Source organism: Folsomia candida, unplaced genomic scaffold (assembly GCF_002217175.1).
Source record: "Folsomia candida strain VU population unplaced genomic scaffold, ASM221717v1 Fcan01_Sc002, whole genome shotgun sequence".
Classification (NCBI taxonomy): Eukaryota; Metazoa; Arthropoda; class Collembola; order Entomobryomorpha; family Isotomidae; genus Folsomia; species Folsomia candida.
This window is the reverse complement of record NW_019091194.1, coordinates 8,629,592-8,650,131: the sequence shown is the minus strand read 5'-3', so window position 1 is coordinate 8,650,131 and position 20,540 is coordinate 8,629,592. Positions and strand designations below refer to the sequence as shown.

The 20,540-nt window shown below is 36.1% G+C and overlaps 1 protein-coding gene across 4 annotated transcripts in view; it reads right to left on the bottom strand.

Moving 5' to 3' along the window:
• LOC110845257 (sodium/calcium exchanger 3) overlaps nt 1-20,540 on the bottom strand; it is a 40,108-nt gene continuing 19,568 nt past the window's right edge. For 2 of the 4 annotated variants that reach the window (XM_035848768.1, XM_022091643.2), the window contains exons 2-25: nt 12,405-12,728; nt 11,884-12,331; nt 11,782-11,817; nt 11,374-11,622; nt 11,289-11,306; nt 11,032-11,196; nt 10,634-10,967; nt 10,450-10,494; nt 10,166-10,320; nt 10,043-10,087; nt 9,683-9,781; nt 9,051-9,147; nt 8,649-8,978; nt 8,489-8,580; nt 6,043-6,075; nt 5,465-5,571; nt 5,362-5,376; nt 4,861-4,948; nt 4,657-4,785; nt 4,300-4,458; nt 2,987-3,066; nt 2,714-2,859; nt 2,402-2,631; nt 1-2,339 (exon numbers count right to left, since the gene is read on the bottom strand). In XM_035848768.1, coding sequence (XP_035704661.1) covers nt 2,427-2,631; nt 2,714-2,859; nt 2,987-3,066; nt 4,300-4,458; nt 4,657-4,785; nt 4,861-4,948; nt 5,362-5,376; nt 5,465-5,571; nt 6,043-6,075; nt 8,489-8,580; nt 8,649-8,978; nt 9,051-9,147; nt 9,683-9,781; nt 10,043-10,087; nt 10,166-10,320; nt 10,450-10,494; nt 10,634-10,967; nt 11,032-11,196; nt 11,289-11,306; nt 11,374-11,622; nt 11,782-11,817; nt 11,884-12,112 — 2,856 coding nt within the window. In that variant the 5' untranslated portion in view covers nt 12,113-12,331; nt 12,405-12,728 and the 3' untranslated portion in view covers nt 1-2,339; nt 2,402-2,426. Of the gene's footprint in view, nt 2,340-2,401; nt 2,632-2,713; nt 2,860-2,986; nt 3,067-3,734; nt 3,894-4,299; nt 4,459-4,656; nt 4,786-4,860; nt 4,949-5,361; nt 5,377-5,464; nt 5,572-6,042; nt 6,076-8,488; nt 8,581-8,648; nt 8,979-9,050; nt 9,148-9,682; nt 9,782-10,042; nt 10,088-10,165; nt 10,321-10,449; nt 10,495-10,633; nt 10,968-11,031; nt 11,197-11,288; nt 11,307-11,373; nt 11,623-11,781; nt 11,818-11,883; nt 12,332-12,404; nt 12,729-20,540 lie in introns of all 4 variants that reach the window. The other 2 variants (XM_022091644.2, XM_035848769.1) reach the window with 2 other exon arrangements.

Genomic DNA, 20,540 nt, shown 5'->3' with positions numbered 1-20,540 from the left:
TTCAGTATCTCAATACCATACTTATTTATTTATTAATAAATAGATGTTCCTGAAAAACGATATAATTACTTTTCAATATAATTTCCATCCACATAACATTTATCATTACGCTATGATGGTGTATAGTTATTTAATTTGGCAAACGGTTTCCCGATAATAATCCTAATAATTTAAAATCTTGTTGGGCATGCAGTTAACAATAACATCACCGGATTTATCTCAACTCAAATTCGGTACAATTTTGTTCAGGGTCCACCAACCTCAAATAATGAAGGATTTTCAAACTAAACTAATTAATTGTCTTTACAAGTCAGCAGCAGCTTAACTGATACATAATTGTTTGTTGTTGAATCGATCACGATTAAATATTATGATTTCCGTCCTCCGTCTTTCTAAATTTTTACCTATGACATTTTCTAGATACATAATATAATACCTCACGTAAGAAGTAACCTATAAGGTAACGATATTTATAGTAACAAGTATTTTTTTTACACCAAATGATTTTCAGAATAATTCGGTTGGACCGTTTCTGAAAATTCCTTAGTAAATAGAACACCATTTCAATCAGTATCTTGCTTCCTTGTTGCTTTCAGCCCTTTAAGAAGAGGGACGTGATAACATTTAGCACATATTTTTTAAGTATAATCAAACCTAACTCAACCACCTCCCATTATAATAAAGGGTGTCTAATAACGTAGTAAATAGTAAATAACATTATTATTATGTATTTGTATGTACAATTAAAAGGGAGGAGAGATAATATTTTATCACATGGAAATAGTATATTATGTACTATTATTTAATTAGTGGTATCATGATAAGATCTTATGTCTGAGTATATAGCATAATCGGAAGTCGGTCAAACATTTTGAAGTGTCGTCAGCCACTTGGACATTTACATGAATCTTCAGATCATCAAATTGGGGTTTGTTCAATTAACAACTACTTTAATCTGAGAAATATAGGCCTTTTAAATTCTTGGTATACTTACATACGTCAAAAGTCAAAACCTCAAAACACACGTATTGGACGCTTTAGAGTAACGGAAGATAATTCAAAAATTTAATAAAGTAGGATTCATGATAAAGTTACAAGAGGATCAGCCACATCATCCACTTCAAAAGGGAGACATTATATGGATTTGGAATGAACGATATAAACACTGTCAGCACTTATTAATGGGTTAATTTTTAATGGATAACAACAAGGATTTTAATTATAGGTGTGTAAGACTATTTCATATGATGGTATTGATTAACTCAACTCGTTGTGTACTTTTTAAATAAATGCAAAGGTACAAACCATCAATTTAGTTAATTACATCTTTATACGGTGCCTACCTACCTGCATACTTATCACTTTATGCTAAATAAGTACAGTATCTTAAAGCTTTTTCTTGTGTTAGGTTTGTTAGCATCAATGTTTGCACACACACTTTTACATTTTGTATAAAACAGTTTCACGATCGGTTTTGATTTTAAAGCACCCAAAAATTGATTAATAAATAAGTATTGACGGACTACAAATTATTAAACTGTCAAGAAATTAAACAACAACCAAAAATTTCTACTACATTTTCAAATGCCATGAAATAGTGGTAGCATTTACCATCAGCATTAATCGTTATACATACAATTAAAACTATGACATACATTTCAAACTATCTACATATTTGGCCTATGTATTAGATACCTAGAAATATGTACAATAGATGAATATGTTTTCCTTTTGGTTGCTTTCTTGTTTGAGTTAAAAGTGAAAGTTGAAAAGGTCCCAGACCAATAAGACGTTGGTTTTATAAATGCACTCTGATAAGGTATATACGATTACACGTGGACAACGCCATTAATCAGCAAGGTTAATTAATCTCTCTATTTATTGATAATTGATGGTTTCCAGCGTCAGGTGGAAAATTTGGAATTTATGTGCGCATAAAACAATTAGAGTTTTAGTGGTACATCTAAAAATAGCGGTATGAATGACATGGACATAAAAGACTTGTGCTTGCACAGTCCAATGTTGTTTGACAATAAACGTACATTGTTGGAAAGACGACTCTCGACGAAATCATAATTAAAATACGTAAGATAACGTAAATAATGTAACAAGTAACATTAAGTATTCAGCAGGGCTGAATAGTCGCAGTATTTGTATGATGAATGAATGAATAGCAAAATTTGTGTTGTCAGGAATTTCATGGTGGTAATCTCCGCAATACCTCCTCTCGCGTCCCGTCTTTTGAAATTTGGCCTTTTTTGCGTCGCATCTTTGCTGATAAAAAAATCCTCTACTTATTTATGTACGTACTTCAATTTGAGCCTCTGCCAAACAAACACCTGAAAAGAAAAATGGAAATTCATTCGATGCAATGATTTCTGGATAAAATTTCCAAGCTTACATTTCAGACTAGATTTGTTTCAGACTTAGAAGCCTTGGACGACTCCATAAGCCTCCAGGGATGACATGAAGACGTAAACCACCCAGAGGAAGAAAAAGAAGGCCGAGGTGGCATACTTGAACTTGATTGGACCACCCAGCTCACCACCAACGGCTTTGTGACGCCTCATTACCATCACCGCAATCGCCACGAGGGCCACTGAGCAAAACACCGTCACTGAGTATGCCAAGCTGCAATCATGAGAAAGATCACAATTTTTATCTCCATATGCAATTTAAATCCCAAATTATTATTCGGTGACATTCTTAGTACCTCCCGGGATCAACATAAAACTTGAAGCAAGTCGGGTGACCCTTCTTGAGGAGGGCTGGACAACCAGGATCATTTGCTGGTTTGAAAAACTCGTGATAAATTGCTGCCATCGTCCAAGCAATGCCGATACCGAGGAACACGTTCACCTGAAAAGTTAAAAAGCCAGGTTTTATCCAGAAGGTTTTAGCTTATTAACAGCGTATATTTTTCTATCCGTTTTCCAGACCACGTTTTTTTCATACGAGGGCAATATGATAAAAATAAAAGACTTACAGCATTACTTCCTGTCACGTTTCCCACAGATGCGTCTGCATATTCGTCTTGAATAGCTGCTACTTTGCTGGCAAATGTATCTAAGGAGGAGGAAATTACAGGTAAAGAATGTTGTTACACAAAACTGTAAGATTTCCACAATTAGTGAAGGAAACCTTCGAAGCGGGTTTAGCAATGAGTTGGAAGCAAAAGATTTAAAATAAGGAATCAATGTGATAAATATGTAATTATATATTAGAAAGCAATAAAGTTCGAAGGTTGCACAAGCATATTTTATTGTGCTTGTAACTTTTTAGTATTTGTTTAGAAAAAAGAACATGCCAAAATAGTTTAGTTTCCAATTTCTCCAGTTAGAAATATAATTATAAGCGTCAACACACGGATAGTGTATGAAACTAAATACGGATGAGTATAAGCTCTCGCAATGTACACTAACAATGTCTCCAAACTACATTAATTCTTGTCTAAATACATCAAATCATTTTTACTAAATTATATATTGTCACACAAACTTTGTTTTGATGATCAAAATTATTATTAGGGCTACTAATCTAAATCTAAATCCTGGCCATACAAATTCTGCTATCTACATTTATGTTGTTTCACACTGATAGTCTTGTATAGTGTGGGCATATTTATAAATATACCCTTGGTAGTAGAGTAGTACAATTAATACACAATACAGATTTTTTGTATTTGTATATTAAAGTCATCGGCTGTCATCATTCCTCCTCCACAAACACAGTACCTGGTACGGAGGTGCCCAAGGCGACGAACGCGATGGCGGTCACAGCGTCTTTGAGCCCAACTGTGCAACCCAGATGGCTGGCCAAGTCCCCAATGAACGCCGTAAGGACGCCAATCATAAGAATTGAGATTACAAACGTCACGTACCCGTCGCCGATTGCTGTCATTGTCAAAGCGCATCATCCAAAGGTTAGATTTGTTTACTTGTAACTTCCTCTTTGACCACTTTGATGAAAACTATGTACATACGCTAAATACGTAACCTCTCTTTTGCTACCCTTCTCACTGCGTGTGTTTTCTCTCAAGTATTTCATATAGCCAGCGAAGAAATTGTTACAATAGTGCATAACAATATATCAGTGTGCATACCCAAGCTAAGAAATAGTGCAGGTAAGCAGACAGGGAAAGTTGCATACATAACAAATAAGTAGGGTCTTATTTTATATGCTAAACGTGCAAATTGGCAATGGTTCGTGCTTGGTGGGTGGGTGGGTGGCTAGCAGCAAGAAATTAGATGACCGCGAGCAGAAAACATCCCGTTTTCTGCGCCATGCACGTGTAAATACCTGGAATACTTGTGCCCAGAGCGACGAATGCAATAGCAGTAACTGAATCCTTTAGTCCTACACTGCAGCCAAGATGGCTAGCCAAGTCCCCAATGAACGCCGTGAGGACACCAATCACAAGGATTGAGACTACAAATGCGACATAGCCGCCTAAAATATCTGCGAGAAAATAATCACTTTCTCCATTATTAAACAATCCATACATATCATCACCACAACCCTGTGTCCTGCATGAATGTCATAAATTCTCTGATTTCAATCAATATTATAAAATCATATCAAATGAGAGGTATACATATGTATGTAAATACTAGAGTAATATTAATACAGCATGAAGAAATACCACAAATTTATTACCAGTGGGAGGGACAAAGGCAAAGAGAATTTTCCAGAAGATGGTGAGGAAATGCATTACGTAGTCTCCGCAGGATGGGACTTTCTCCTCAGCCTCGCCTTCCTCCTCATCATCACCGCCACCCTCTTCGTCTAATGAACAAGACACATTTAGTAGTAAAAACCAGCAGTTCTTTAAATAATAATTTTGTCATAAGACCCATTTACCTCCGGCGCTGACTGTGATAGCCTCGATAAATTGTTCTTTCCATGAGGATGTACCGACCAAGAGAGATGCATTGGCACGTTGCACCAACTGTAATAATTAATTCATTCATTGCGCAACCCTATATTGATTTCTCTCTCATCCAGTTCACTCAAATTCCACATTTTCATCTTGTCTCAATCACACTGTTGGAATGTTTTATTTAATTTCAGTATCTACACAAAATCTGTAGAGTTAGATTTGACATTATGTTGATGGATAAAAGGGGTGTTGTGAAGAAAGAAAAGCTCAAAACTTTTCAGACTGAGGTGAAAGTTATGGTGCCTACTTATAAGACTGTTGGGGTTGGAGAGAAAGAGAGACAGGTTTTGAATTTGGAAATGGTTGTTATTATGTAATAGGGCGCATTAAGAGTTATTTGTTATTACATAGGTATACCCAAAGATGTATGATACTCGGTTTCTATTTTATTAAAAAAAGTTCTTCATTTTGAGGAAGCTTACCTTATCAACCGTGTTCTAAACAGAATTTAAATATTTATTAATTTTACATTGTGTATGATTACTTATTTACATATGTAGCTAGTCAATGTGTACTATTGTGTACCTTGAATTCTTTGCTCTCCTTTACACGAATCTGAGCTCGAATATCACTTCCTAGTTTGGGCAACCCTTCGATTGCAATCTTCTCATCCTCGTCCAACTGCGACCTGTCTTTAGAAGACAGAAACACAATACGGTCATTTTTTTATAGAAAATTAATGTAGATCCGATATCCACACAGGAATGTAAAAACAACGCTAAATCCACAATTCATATGTTGCGAAAGATCGAGTATGTAAATGTCATAGAGTTGACTCGCTCAACTACCATCGATACGAATAGACGCCACCCCATAATGGTATACCTTGGATTTTAGCATTGTAAACTGTACTCCGTTTGTGCACAAATGCTTTCTCAAACCATCTACTTTAGTCAGAAGGATCAGTCCATTATTTTTAATTACGGGCGAGATATTTAAATAACTTTAATTATTTTTTTGGATCATCTCAAACATATCTTGACGTTTACTTGTTGGTCAATATTAGGAAACGAGGAAGCACAATTACATAGGGTCACCGAATTGACAATGTATTTACAAGCGATGCATTTTATAAATCTGTATTTAAGAAACAATTGTCTTACCTTTCGTTAATAATGCCATTGCTGCTCCTTCATCTTTAAGTCCAAACCAACAACATCATTTTTCATTACATATTTCTTACAAATTTCAAATTCAAGCAAAGTGCAACTACGTATATAAAAAAAAATAAACAAAAATGCCAACTCAAATCCTTATTCCTTCAAAATGAAAATTAATGCAACTGAACTAAAAAATAAAATAAAAGAACGAAAAAAGATATAACCCTTAAAAAATGTTGAAGTACATATGTGCAAAAAATGAAATTTACTAATAAGGTGAGCTAGATGGGCTAGTAGGTAGGTGGTGGTGGTAATACAGGAAAAACAAAGTTTAACTTTTTTCAATGGATATGAACAGAAAATAAAAGTCATGATGGTAGTGACGATATGGAGATCGAGAGGTGGAAGTTCTAAATATAAGAAATATAAGTCAATCAAAAATCATCAGAAATTATGTTATTCAATGTTTCAAATAAAACGTTGGACAAAATCAAAAGAACTTCACTCTAAATCTCAAACAGCAAAATTAACTGCACTTTCAATCAGCAGCAATGTAACTTTTAATAAAATAACATCGCGTAACACCACTGCAAAACTGCAAATAAATGGTGAAATTGTATTTCTTTTCTGAGGGAAAGCTCCAGCGGCTCATCGTCTCGTAAGGCTGCGAGCAATTTCTTTAGCTTCACACTTTCAGCGTCAAACCATAGTTTTTAAAAAAAAATCTAACTCAACTGAGTCATTTCTTCAGTGATTGTGTAATACAGACATTTGCCTATGAATTAGATGTCAAAAATCTGAAAGAGTTGGATTAGATGAGAGAGGTGGAGGCTGTGTGGCGAACTATTAATGTATCGAAAAGCAATCAATAAGCTGTACTACATTGTTGAGTTCTATGTGGTAAGCTTAATAGAAATGCTGCTGCCGTCGTAAACCATTTACGCCAGGAAGTACCGTATTTCAGCGTTGTTTAGTTTTTCCAAGTCAAGTGAAAATTAACTTTTCATTGTGGAAAACCGACTATCAGGAAATTGTGTACATGATGTCACAGCATGACAGCAAGGACGGGGGTCTCTTGGAAGTAAATATACATTAAACATCATTGAATGACACTACATATGTTCTATTTAGAAGAGTGCAAATATTGGAAAAATTTCATAAATCCCTGCTTCAAACAAAATAATGGAACAATTCTAGATAAATGTTGTAAATGATATGTATCTCTAACTATGTATGCTCCTTTTTATAACGGGATAACAATGATAATGAGTAATTGAAGCTACGAATGGGGGATTTGTGGGTAGGAAAAATGTAATGGCTCATTAAATAATAAAAAATATGGCACCTATCCCATGTTCAAACTATGTTATGTATTCATAATCTGCTCGGATTGATTAACTAGTGACTTGTGTTGAAATAAGTAAGATAACTGAAATGTAAAAGATACGAAGCATTGCATTGGCTACAATTTAGGTAGTTGTTGGTGGTGAAACTTACTGGTGGTGAGTGACATGAGAGATTGAGAGATTGAGAGAGTGGTTGGTGGTGAGAGAGACGGCATTTGTTGGCATTTTTGGCATTCATTTTGCAGCGCAGATACGGTCATAGCAATTAGGCGCGGTGGAGGAGGGCAGTAGAAAAAATAGATTTGGGAACAAAACAGTATACCATTAATTTCATCTTCAAAATCTCAAATCAAAGTGTAAAAAATATTTTGTTCGTTATTCATGGAGACAAAAATAGCGGATAGCATCTCACATACATTTAAAGGTACATACATCAAAATAAAGAAGAGAAACGGCATAGAGAGGAGGAAAGAGAAAGTGCATTCATTTCGCTTGCATTGCATTATTGAATTGACAAATTTGCATTCGACATACATTATTTAACCCCAACCAACGCTGTGTGCCACTGTTTGGTAAACATGTGTTACATACACAGAAGAGGAAAAATAGGCTAAACTTGAAAATACAGAAAGATAAAAAAAGAGCTCGAAAATACACTATTAGCACATTGATAACATGTATATATTTAGTCACTGCACATTACAGCTTCATTATTATTTGACTCTTGAGCTGTCCAAGCCTCTCGATCCCATTCACACAAATAATGCACGAAAAAAACGAATACTTGAACATCGTAGTAGCAAAACTCGTATTTTGTTTAAATTGTCTAAACAGGATCACATTACGAAAATGTTTTTTTACAGAGAATCATTAATATTCTAGCATTGTGTAGATAATACCCTTCTGAACCAAACTGTACCTTGTTCAGTGCTATTTATTACAAACAATGCCAGAATATAAATAACAGAAAATTGAATGGATGCATATTTTTTAAACCCGTCTACATTGATCAACTGGATGCAATATATATCAGCAACAGCGTCAGTCAGGCAAACAGTAATGAATATACATTACATACAACCATGATAAAAAACTGTACTTGCCTTCAATTAGTTTGGGTTCCTTGAGATTCAAATAGAACAAAACGTCTTTCTCGTAGCTGTCTTCTTCAATAATTTCAACTGGTATGTATTTCCTGAAAAAGTAGACTCAGGATAATATTTGTCAACTTTTTTAAGGAGATTGAAATAATAAATGACCAACTCTGTCTCGTTATTCTCAAAAATAACTTCGCCCTCGATGTGCACGAAATCCTTTCCAGCTTTTGCAGTCCCATCTTCCGTCTCGTAAGGCACGACCACTCGCCCCCTCGCCCCAGACCAACGAGTAACTTTGACGTCGTACACTCCAATGCTTTCCACCGTCTCAATATCTTTTTGCCCAAGGTTGAAGATGCCACAATGATCGTCGTCAAGAATGATGACCGTCGCCAGAAATGGAGTACTGAGATGCACCTCTTGAGGCTTGGGAAACTGACCTGCAGCTCCATTCGCTTGAATTACACTGCCATCAGCGAAACGCGCATTGCTCAATCTATTTAAGAAATTAAACGAGAAATTGCATTAGATTTTAATACAATCGAAGTGATATAATTTAACAAAATACCTGACGTAAAAATGCTCATCTTCTTCAAACACATCGTCATCAATGACTTCCAAAGTTATAGCCTTTGAGGTTTCCCCTGGTCCGAAGGTTATTGTTCCTACAAGATTAAATATCATTTAATGATATGCCAAAATACATTTTTACATGGCCAGAATATCTCACTCCTTCATTAACACAGGGGAACATATTTGCGGCCCCTCTTACTATGTAGATGAGTTGACAGAATTAATAATACGTGGAAATTTCGCTTTTGATCCACCCCTTCAGCACTGACTATTCTTTTGTGATTACATGGTATTTTTTTCTGCAAAATGGAGTGCATCAAATGAGTGATGAACAATTCATGGAAGAAATCGAGTCTGCTTTCAACTAATTGTGCTGTGTAACAGAGAATTACTAAGGAGAAAGCGAGGATCGAGTGAAAGTACTGTTTCAAATTCATAATCTTTTAGTATCCAGTTACCACTCCCATCCCAAAAATTTGACCAAGTTGGAAGAATCTAAAAGCGATGACTGGACTCGGATAAATGAAGTAATAAATCCCCAACCCAATCATGGTTCGGAAACGTTGAAATGTAATATGTGTACATATACCTAGGTAATATCCAACCAATACAGATAAGCGTACTAACCAGCAGCAGATTTATAATCAGCATCTCCTGAGGCTGTACCATCTTCAGTTTTGTAATCCACAAGTATACTCAAGTTTGGATCACCACCATCTCGAATAACTGTACACAATTATACAAATTAATTACTTAATTTCAATGGTGGTTTCAAATTTATTTTTTCTGTGGTAAAGTTTGTTAACATGCATTATTGTTAAGATTGTTTTTTAAAGATGTAGTTAACAATTGGTTTGTATGTCGCATGTAAATATTGGTAGTTTATTTTTTGACGACAGTTTCAGAGCTCATAAATTTTTAAAACTTTTTTCCAGTAATATAATTAGTTAGCACAATATAACAAAGTACAAGTTACATATAATTTACCCGTGACATGAAACTCTCCAACATTTTCGAGTACAGTGTAATGTCCTGGAAAATATCATTATTAGAGTAAAGTATGGTTATTGCTTTACAATGATTGGAAAATTAATAGAAATGACGAGTTACCAGGGTCAAAATAGATTTTGGAGATGTGGTCATCTTCTTTCTTTTCAACAGCATCCGTTCTTCCAACTCCTTCCACGCTCGCCTCAGAGGCAGCTTTCTCCTGCATCTTTTTCATCAGATTTTGACCACCCATGAGTTTCCTGGTCGCTTGCATTCTTTAGACAAATATCGGGAGGAAAATTATTAGTGTAGTAATGAAGAAATAAGTTTGAGCGCAATTTGAGTAACAAAGTGCAAGTTTTTGAGTTATCTGATAAGCTACAACTTATTCGTAAAATCCGTACCGGTAGAATGCCCTAGATTTAGGTCCTTTGTCGATCAAGTATGACCTGGTCAAATTGGGAAAAAATTATCAAATACCACAATTTAAATTTAATTAATTAAGTAAAAACCAAAATATATTCGCAGTGTTTGCTAACCGCAAACAAAAAATGGGGGTATTTGTCGTAAATAATCCGAAAAAACTACCTTGCCATTGTTTCCAAATGCTCCGCATCAATGTCTGGATGTTTCTTTCGTAACTCTCTCAAAATTTTGATATAATCTCGCCGACTTTCTTCAAATTCTCGAACTTCATCACTGACATTTTCCTCTTCAAAGATTCTGAGCCCACCGGATTCCACATTAACTTTGTCCATTTCAGAACCAATTTCACCTTCTACAATGACACCTCGCTTGTTGAGACGGTAACCTTTATGGAGATATTTGTAAATGAGAAGTCGTCGGTCAGCAATGTAAGCGGTGATGACGGTGGCCGGAAAGAAGAGGAAAGTGATAATTCCTTCCCATAAGTCGACTACTCCTGTTATGGTGAATATTGCGATTTAGTTTGATGGAAATTACTTTGATATCGATATAAACCTTACCAGGAGTAATGAACTTTAAGATAACCAAAAGCCACAGATAAGCAAAGATGGACCATGTGGCGGTGACGGCGAATACTCTTAAATGCTTGATTTTTCGGACCTCACCGTCCGGGATGACATACACGCAGATGGCAATGATGACAAGCAGATTGAATGCAGCGGAACCTACATGGATCAGAAATATAATGTCGCTATTATTCCCGTGTGTACTAAATATGCCATTAGTGAAATTTAAATAGGTCGACTGTTTCCCTCACCAACAATTGTACCAGGACCTAAAAAATCAATACGTAAATTATAGCACCAGATTCGTACAAATATACTTGGGTGCTAATAACTTACCGAGATCACCGGGCTCAAAATTCTTGGCGTAAATCTCAATAATGGAAAGTAAAATCTCAGGTGCGGAGGATCCGAGGGCCATCAATGTCAAATTTGCAACTGTTTCGTTCCACACTCGCACGACAACAATTTGCGTTTCTCCATTTGGTCGCTTCACTTTGATTTCCTTTTCCTTTGACGTGATCACTTCAATCGAGGCCATGAATCGGTCAGAAATGATGGAGACGCCGATAAACATGTAAATCATGGCTGTAACGGGAGTACAAGAAATTGGGCAATCAGAGTTAGGGTATAGTAACAAATGAGTACTATCAGTGAATCAATGTACATAAAATTATAATTTTTGTACATAAAGCCTAAATATTGCAAAAGATAGTCTTAAAAACACTTTTAGGATTAGGGTCGTACCCAAGAAATATGCCAGTCCACGGGCGAATCGATCACCTACAACAAATTTTTAGTGTTATCAACATGCATGCCCGTACATACCGATAATTTGCATGCACATACCCGTTGAGAGATCATCTTGTGGTAACCACACGGGTAGAACCAAACCAGGGTCGCATCTTCCCTCGTCGTCGTCGTCATCATCATCTGTAGAATTTGTTGCGGTCTCTTGAGCGTTGTAACCCTTTGCAAATGCCAGGACCGCAAAGAGCAATATGCTCAGTAACGTCTGCAGGGACATCATTCGTCTACTTTGGCCGTTGCCCAAGAGCCAACTCCTGGGGTGGCCCATAATTTTACAATAATTGTCAAACTATTACAATCACTTAACTAAGCCACGTGGCACACACTTTGATGATAAGTATGACAATGATTATGTATAGTCTTTAAGCACCGAGACGATTTTCCTATGTCGTTTATAATTACTGTCTTAATACTAGCTTTGACTTCGAAGATGGACATTTTCACTATCTTCAGAATCAGTATTACTGAGGTGGACCTTCTCCATGGTCTGAAATTGAACATGGTGATTGAAATTAAAAACCAATTATTTAAATCCCGTTCAGAACAGATGCCAAACTTACTTTTTCTAGCAGGACGGAACGTTAATTTATGTAGGTGAATGGTTGTAGACTTTTGGAAGTCGGCAGCCGACGAAGGATGAATCCGGTGTATTTTTTGTCTCTCGGTGTTATTTTTGTCCTCCCAAAAAAAACGAATGTATGACGAAGTTGAAATGGGTTTAACTCTTATCTTGATGCATTGTTATTATCATCCTCATCGACGGACAAACTTAATCGGTCAAAGATCTCGTCCATGAATAAATAAATATCCAGCACATCAATACAGTTAAATCCTAACGTAGCAGCAGTTTCAGTAGGCATTGGCCATATAGTTTCCCAGTGGTCCTGCAATTATATATAATGACACCGCTATTACGAATGAACTATCGTAAGGTTTGTATGCACATTTATTCATAGCTAACGGAGTAAATGGCTTCATAAATTTCCCCGAAATTATTCACAATTTAACTTGGAATATGTGTTTCCCAGTTCTGGTTCTCCTCATCAGCATTAGTTTCACAACTCCTTTTGATTGAACGCTCAGTTTCGATACCCAGTTTATTGCTCAAGTTTTCATAACCTCCAAAGTTCAAATGCATGCATATTCGCTTGAGAGAAAGTCCGCATTAAAATTACAAGTTATATACATATGAAGGTTTTTATAAGATGGTATACAAATAAATCAGTTCTAATAGCACTCATATAGAATTATCGAACGGACAATTTCACTAGACCTTTATTTTCATATTTTATTTGTTTCGATCCTGGTTTGTCAACTTAATTATAAAATATGGAATAAGATCAAGTAGCAAGGGCAGAACAGAGTGTATATATATTTAGACATGTGCATAGATTTTAATATCAGTAACCATGTTGTACGCTCAGTTTTGCGTCAAGTGCAAGATTTTTGTCATTAGATTGCTTCCGGATCATGAAATTATTTAGAAACACGAATTATCTCCACACAAATTAAAGTAGCTCCTCGATTCAGTCAACGCATGTCAATTAGATTTATCAAGACCATATCACGTTAATTGAGGATGAAGATATCAAAATTACGGAGCATTTCACTACCATAAAGGAGACTTACTGTAGACTAAAAGGCTCTGTTTTCCTACAATGCTTGCTTATTCAATTACGAGCTGCTGCTGTTAATTAGATCATGAGTTGATAGTTCTTAAAAATGAACATTGTTTTGTCGCACCCAACGCGACATACGCGTATTCACATGAGACAGGGCCCGAGTAATTGAGTAAGGAAGAAAGTGAGAGAGAGAGAGTGAGATCTTGTTCTGCTGAACTAATGCCAAAACCGACGACGGGACAAGCAGGCGGTGAGTATGGGATTTTCACGACCTATTTCCTCCTTCCTCCTCTAAAAGTACTTCATCGTCGCATATTCAATGTAATCAGTAAGCACTAAAAGTAAGAGTGAACAGTCTAGTCATGTGTATGTGGGGGAAATTAAACTGTGATGGGTAAGTATGGATAAAGAAGGCATCTGGTATACATATACATACATATAAATATGTATACACATACTGAACAAATCCAATTCTTCAACATATTTTGCCCATGCAGTTTCTCAAAGTCTAAACACAATTTAAGAGGTATCATCAAGTAGTTCAGATTCAAGTAGATGAGTAATATGAAAAATTTAATGACTCATCAACGGACATTCTGACAAAACTTGTACATAGCATTTTTAACAGAAATGTATGTAAACTCAGAGGAAAATAATATTATCTACAACTCATGTGTTTCAAATTCTACATCCGACAAAATAAGGGGTGTTTTTTTGAGATGCGGATGTTTTTTATCCCTTCAGCAAACTACATAATGTGCATATTGTAATTCAATTTTTAGGATCGATGACTGTCAACAGTTTGGCAACTGTTAGCTATGCACATCATTCACATTTTCATCTTAACCACGTTTACCACACAATATTCAAAAATATTCCATCATTCTATCGGGAGGAGAGACAAAACAAAGTAAATTCAATTTGCTCAGAAGACCAGGCCGCCGCAGTGTAATTTAATTTTGTCAAAACAAATAGAAACAGTAAAGCAAACTTTCCTCAAGGCCATCTTCGCTTTGGTAAACATGTTGGATAAGAAGATTTTTAGAGTTGGACGAAATAATGGTCTCTCTTCCATAAAGAATCCTGCACTTTCATCATATTTGAGTAAAGTGTAAGCTCCCTTGATTGTTTTCATCCATCCCCTCACGCCATTTCATGTCCATCAGCATTAAACTAAAATCTTAATTAAAGTCCATATTTCTCTTGTTTTACGATGATTACTGCCTGTGGGTTGACGCTACCTACCCACAAAGTAAACTCGCGTCCTCTCCGCCTCTGAATGAATGACACTAATGACAGCGACACTGAGGAGGATAACTTGCGACTGACAGACTCACAGATTTTGATGCCCTTTGGACATTTTGTAGTACTAGGCGAGTGAAAGAGGGTTTTACTCTACGTCCCAACTTGCCACACCCCCTCAAAGTGGCCAAAACCACGAAAAACACCCTGTTTTGCCAAAATCCAATTTTGATCGGATTTGCATAGTTTTAGCATTTAGCTGAAATTCGATAGTTGCTTTATTACATTCAATATTAAGCTAAACTTTTCGAAGACATAGTCCCGGCATTATTAAGAAAGATATACAAAAATTGAGATTGATGTCGGATATTATAAAAACAAATTTGAAAATCATTAAAATCGGGTAAAAATAGGATTTTTGGTGAATTTTTTAATGTCAACAGTTGAGCATAGGGTTCAACGGTTGGCATAGGGCAAAGGGCATCAACATCTGTGAGTATGTCAGTCACAAACTCCCTTCCTGAGCTTTAAAACCAAGAAAGAAAATTGACATTTTACGTCACAACTCGTATAATATAACTGTATATTTTGACAAATGTTCATTTCCACGACTTTCTACGTAGCTTTTCGACGCTGGTAGGCAGTACTAAGTACTCATTGTAAGGTTCAGTTTCTGTATAAATGTACCAGTTCGTAGGCAATAAAGTTGGAGATATAAACAAAAGTCTTATTTCATGATAAAAAGAAAGCACCTCATTATGAAAGTTGGCGATCGTGGTTGGTACATACATATCTAAGTAAAAGTAAAAATGAAGAAGGTGAATACATGTGCAGTTCATCCACTCAACACACTCTGATCCTTCTCTACTAAAAGCTTTGCTTTCATAAACCGTTGTCAGCTACGTGACTTGGTTTACCAGTAGCGTTTTATTATTTAAAGTACTTTTACCCCAGGGTTCCTTCTTAAGTACGCCGTAGTCTGCGCTACGTTTAGTTACTAGGACCAGATTATGGTGTCTTGGATGAGAGTAGATATTGATTAATTATCAGGTTAGAAAAAAATTATGGCTAAAAATTACTCTTGGTCCCACCTCACGTGATCCTGACTCGAATTTTCTATTGAGTTCAGTAATCATTTCGTAATAGTAGTTTTTGCAATACTGGTTATGTCGTAGGGTTTAAATTAGGGGCAGTTTTGCTGTGCACATTATTTTTTTAGGGGTTATTTCAATTAATTCTCAACCTTATACTGTTTGACGAAAATTAAGAATCCACATGTAGTCCACACAAGTTTTTTTCAAGCCAAAGAAAGCAAATATCCATTGTATGTAACTTGGGATATTAGATTTCACATATATTGAAGAGTTAACATACTTAGGATTAGTTAGTACGCATTCATGGTCAATTTTTTAGCGCACAGCACAGCATACTGATTGAGGAATATTTGGGTCAAAGCGAATTCACGAAATTGGTATTAGACAAAGCAAGACAATTACATGTTACATATTTAACATGTTTAGTTTTCTTGAGACATCAGCTTCATAAATGCCACAAAAATGTCAAAAGACAATTGGAGAGTGCATTCGTTCTTAATATGTGTGCGAGTAAACATCGACGAACGTGTTAAATAATCTACATACACACCCACAGATTGAGGACTGAAGTGAAGGACATAAACACTGACAGAAAAATGAAAGTCACAACACAATAACAAAAATTGGGCTCAGAATACTGTAAAACAACCACTAATGCTGGTATACGACACAGACAGTGAATTTTACCGTTTACAGAGCATATGTACCACCAAACTACATACATGTACGTCGTTCTTGGAATAACCTGTCTGTCTGTCGCTTTTTACGTCTATGTGAAGCAGTGGTATTCGCTATTTTGTGGTAATACAGACATGTGTGGGACGTATTGGCTTGCTAAACTATTTCGTCCGATGTTCAAATTCCCACAGTACCAATTCCACCCAACTGACTTTCACTAAGGAACCAAAACACAAGCCTGCTCACAAGTTTGGTTGAACTTCCTTAGTTAGTTTTACTCAATTTGTCTACTCCTCAGTACTGCAATGAATGATGAAGTATAAAACACAATATGTATGGAACTCTTGCCATTATGCGCACACTAAAAACGCCTTGCAAAATCCACTATTTTACTTTACGTCGGCAGTAAAAACTAAGTGCCACATATACAAAATCACAGGAAGCAGAAAGCACCAGTAAGGCCAAACATTTAAACAAACTTGAATGAACTAACGAAACCAACCTAAACTGTGAAATAAATTGACAAGTAGTGTTGTTAAGTAGGACTCAAAAGAGCTGGAACGTATGTATGTTCACTACACATAAATAGCTAATTATAACCACGCCAAGGGAAAATCCTGTGCGAAATGGGGTGGAGAAAGGATATTTTCCCTATATTGCACTGGTGGCTGGTGGTATTGCGAACGTTATGTGGGGTTAAATACAAAATGCCAAATAAGAGACCACCAACCAGTTTGAAGACAATATTGGATTTGGGCTGAACTTTGACAGAATGCAATTTTCGTGTCTGTTGAATACATTCATTAAATATGCCAGCATTTTGCAGGGATAACTTTTAATTGAGAACGCGGGATGTAAAATTTCTATTTTGCGGATACATTTATTTATATTTCATGTTCTACTGGTCTCAATAATCGCGTGTTTCTCCTGTGGCAAACATGTACATATGTTAAACCTGAGACTATTAATCCTTGACATTTATAACGATAAAATTAATTTTTTTAAGTTGGTAGCTAAATATGCATGTGGAGTGTACACTTTTGACTTTGAGTGACTACCAAAGGTATAAAATTGTTGCTGAAAAGATGCATGCATATATGTATTAGCTGCGTATATATGAGTTTCACATAACGCAAAATAATACTTTGCGTATATGCATACACACAAATATGAAGCTCATTTATTCAAAAGCTCAATCTACTCAATACTCGAAAGAAATGTATCGATTTCTGTCATGAAGGTGCACTTTCGTTCGAGTAGATATCTTGTGAGCATTGTCTTTTGCATTTTCATGAAAAGTAGAAATTCAGGTAATAGCAAGAGTTCAATTTAGCTCTCATTTCGTGCTCGACAAACACTGCGTTTGAGTCCACATAAAGTCCATTAGGAGTGGAGCAGATCAAAGTCAAAGTTAGTTACCAGAAAGTAAGAAGACAAAACTTGTAGAATGATGGAAGGAGAGCAGACACAAGTTCGCCGAATAAACCTCGGTGTTGCGGCGAGCATTTCAAAGTTCGCTTATAAGGACCTATTCTGACTTCTTTATGACATGGCAATGAGTGACATCGTCTATTAAAAAGATCTAATACGAGTTAAGCATCAGAAAATTTACGCTGAAAATGACAGGAATGAGGAATTAAGGCGATTGAGATTTTGGATTTGGAGATATATAAAATTTTCGTAAAATCTACAGCAATCGACACATTAGTAAAATCTATGCTATCTAATGTAATAATTGTAGACTACATCACCTTTAGAAATGAGACGCATAACATTGAACCCTCACCTACAAACATTTAAATATTTCCCTACATAAATAAGTAGGCATTTCCGACAGATCAAGGAACTAAAGCACACTCCTCTCGGTCAAGAGTCTACCTCTCTAAAATATGAAAGAAGAATGTTCATTCCCATAATTGATTACATTATCAGAGACATTACCTGGGTCGTTAAAGTTGAGTGTTTCGGTCTAGCCAGGTAGTCAAAAAACCAGTTAGACAATTGAAACCATGATATATGTACGTACGTATTTATACCCTGTATACATGTCCCCTATGTACACGCGCATGTCCACATATATCACTAACTAAGGCTCACTATCATTGCAATAAAAGTGAAAGAAAGCTGTCCTTGTACACTCTTGTATAAGGATTACGAATGTGATATTTATGATGCTGTGCTATACAAAATTGCAGAGATAGGTCATGGAAGAGCGGTGGAAAATTATACAAAAAGAAAGCTTTCTCCATAATGAATGTTGGACGGCATTCACTTGCACTTGAATGTTTTCATTATGTGTGCATGACCAAAAGAGTCAGAAATGTCCCTTTGGCTGATTGACGTCATTCCAAATTAATAATTAGGACGATGTGTTTCTGCTGAAATAATTCTGCTCAACAAACCACAGCGTGCAGAAAATAAAACCTCCGCTTCCTGTTTAATTTGCACTCCATGTAGCGAGTGAACTGAAATCTTCACATTACCGCGTGTGGGTCTATGTTATCATTGAATCCAAAGTTCCCAAACCTACACACATACATTCCCCATAAAACAGAAGACACATGTAATGAATGGATTTAATTAAGCTCATTGAGTTCCATATACTTCAATTGAACTCAAGGTAAACTTGTATTGAAAGATTCAATCTACACGATGCACATAAATCCATTCCCTGTCGGAGCATCAGGAAAAGTAAAGCTTGTTCATTTCGATAAACGTGGTGAAATGTGCAATACTTAGGAGTGTATAATACTCAAATGTGCATATGTACATACCTACGTGTATGCTCATCATGTCTACAAAGTCAATTCTGAGGATTTAACTGAAAGAAGGAATCACACAATTCTTATTAGCGTCCCACCGTAGCCAGGGACGTTGAAAATAATGTTTTATAGATTGATTTCGACAACCACCCCGAGCTCCTGACTCTGCGGATGCGAGAAGTTTCAAAGAGCAGCAATACAACCAGAAGACAAATCTGGCATTAGTTGAATCTGTCTGTCTGCCTGCCTGCCGTTCCTTGATGCCGTGGTGGTGACAATGATACCGACTCCGGACAGAGTGTCACGCCAAATGGCGAGATCTTGTGTGCTAAAACGTATTTATGAATTAATAATCCCTAGACTATAGATTTTATAGATAGTTTCTCCTTGGCGTATCGTCCTACGGACATAAAAGCTCAGAGCGTCATATAAGTATATATGGGATGAATGTTCCCAGTAATTCTTTCCATTATGGTCCGCATCTAGATAGATCGGAATGCAAACATGATCTTGGGTTATCAAATCAATGTCTATGGTTCTCAAAACTTGGAACAAGCACAACAACCGCGGGGCAATATTGATTATAGGTCCCTTACTACTAAAAGCCAAAAAATTCTTTCGAGCAATTCACATTCACATTTTCTGCAATATTGTGTCTAGAGACGCTGGCATCATATCACGTCACAATGATTTCACAAATATATTTACTACCTTGTACATATGACTAGATACTATATAAACGTCTACTCAAGAGATTTTGGAACGCCAACCTAAATTGTTCAATTGTAACTTTACTCATTTTGATGAAATGTATCAACCACAAATGCAGTGAAAGCAGGTTGGCGTAAGTGAAGATTTTAGGAACGAATAGAACAAGTTCCATTGAAATGCAAGGTAAACTGAATAATGTTGAATCCACGTGACTAAAAGTTTATCCATCCTTCTGATGTAACATCAGTTAGCTAATTTATTTATAAATTCCTTGACTTGGATGGAAATTGAAGTCTAAGGGTTATGTTATGTTAGCGTCACTTGCTATAGACCTACTTATCAGTATCAAGAATAGATCATGGACTTTCTGGTTACTCGATTTGGTTGAATTTAATTTGCATTCTATTTGTAATGCTCTTCTACAGTGAATAAATTACGAGATAATACTGCTCAAATACCAAATATAGCAAAGCGCAGTAACGTGCTTACAAGTGCGATATGAAGCTAAATACATGTACGTACTTACGTATATAAACAAGGTCCCTAAAAAGGGGAAATCTTAGTGAGGGAGTGCAATCACAACTAAT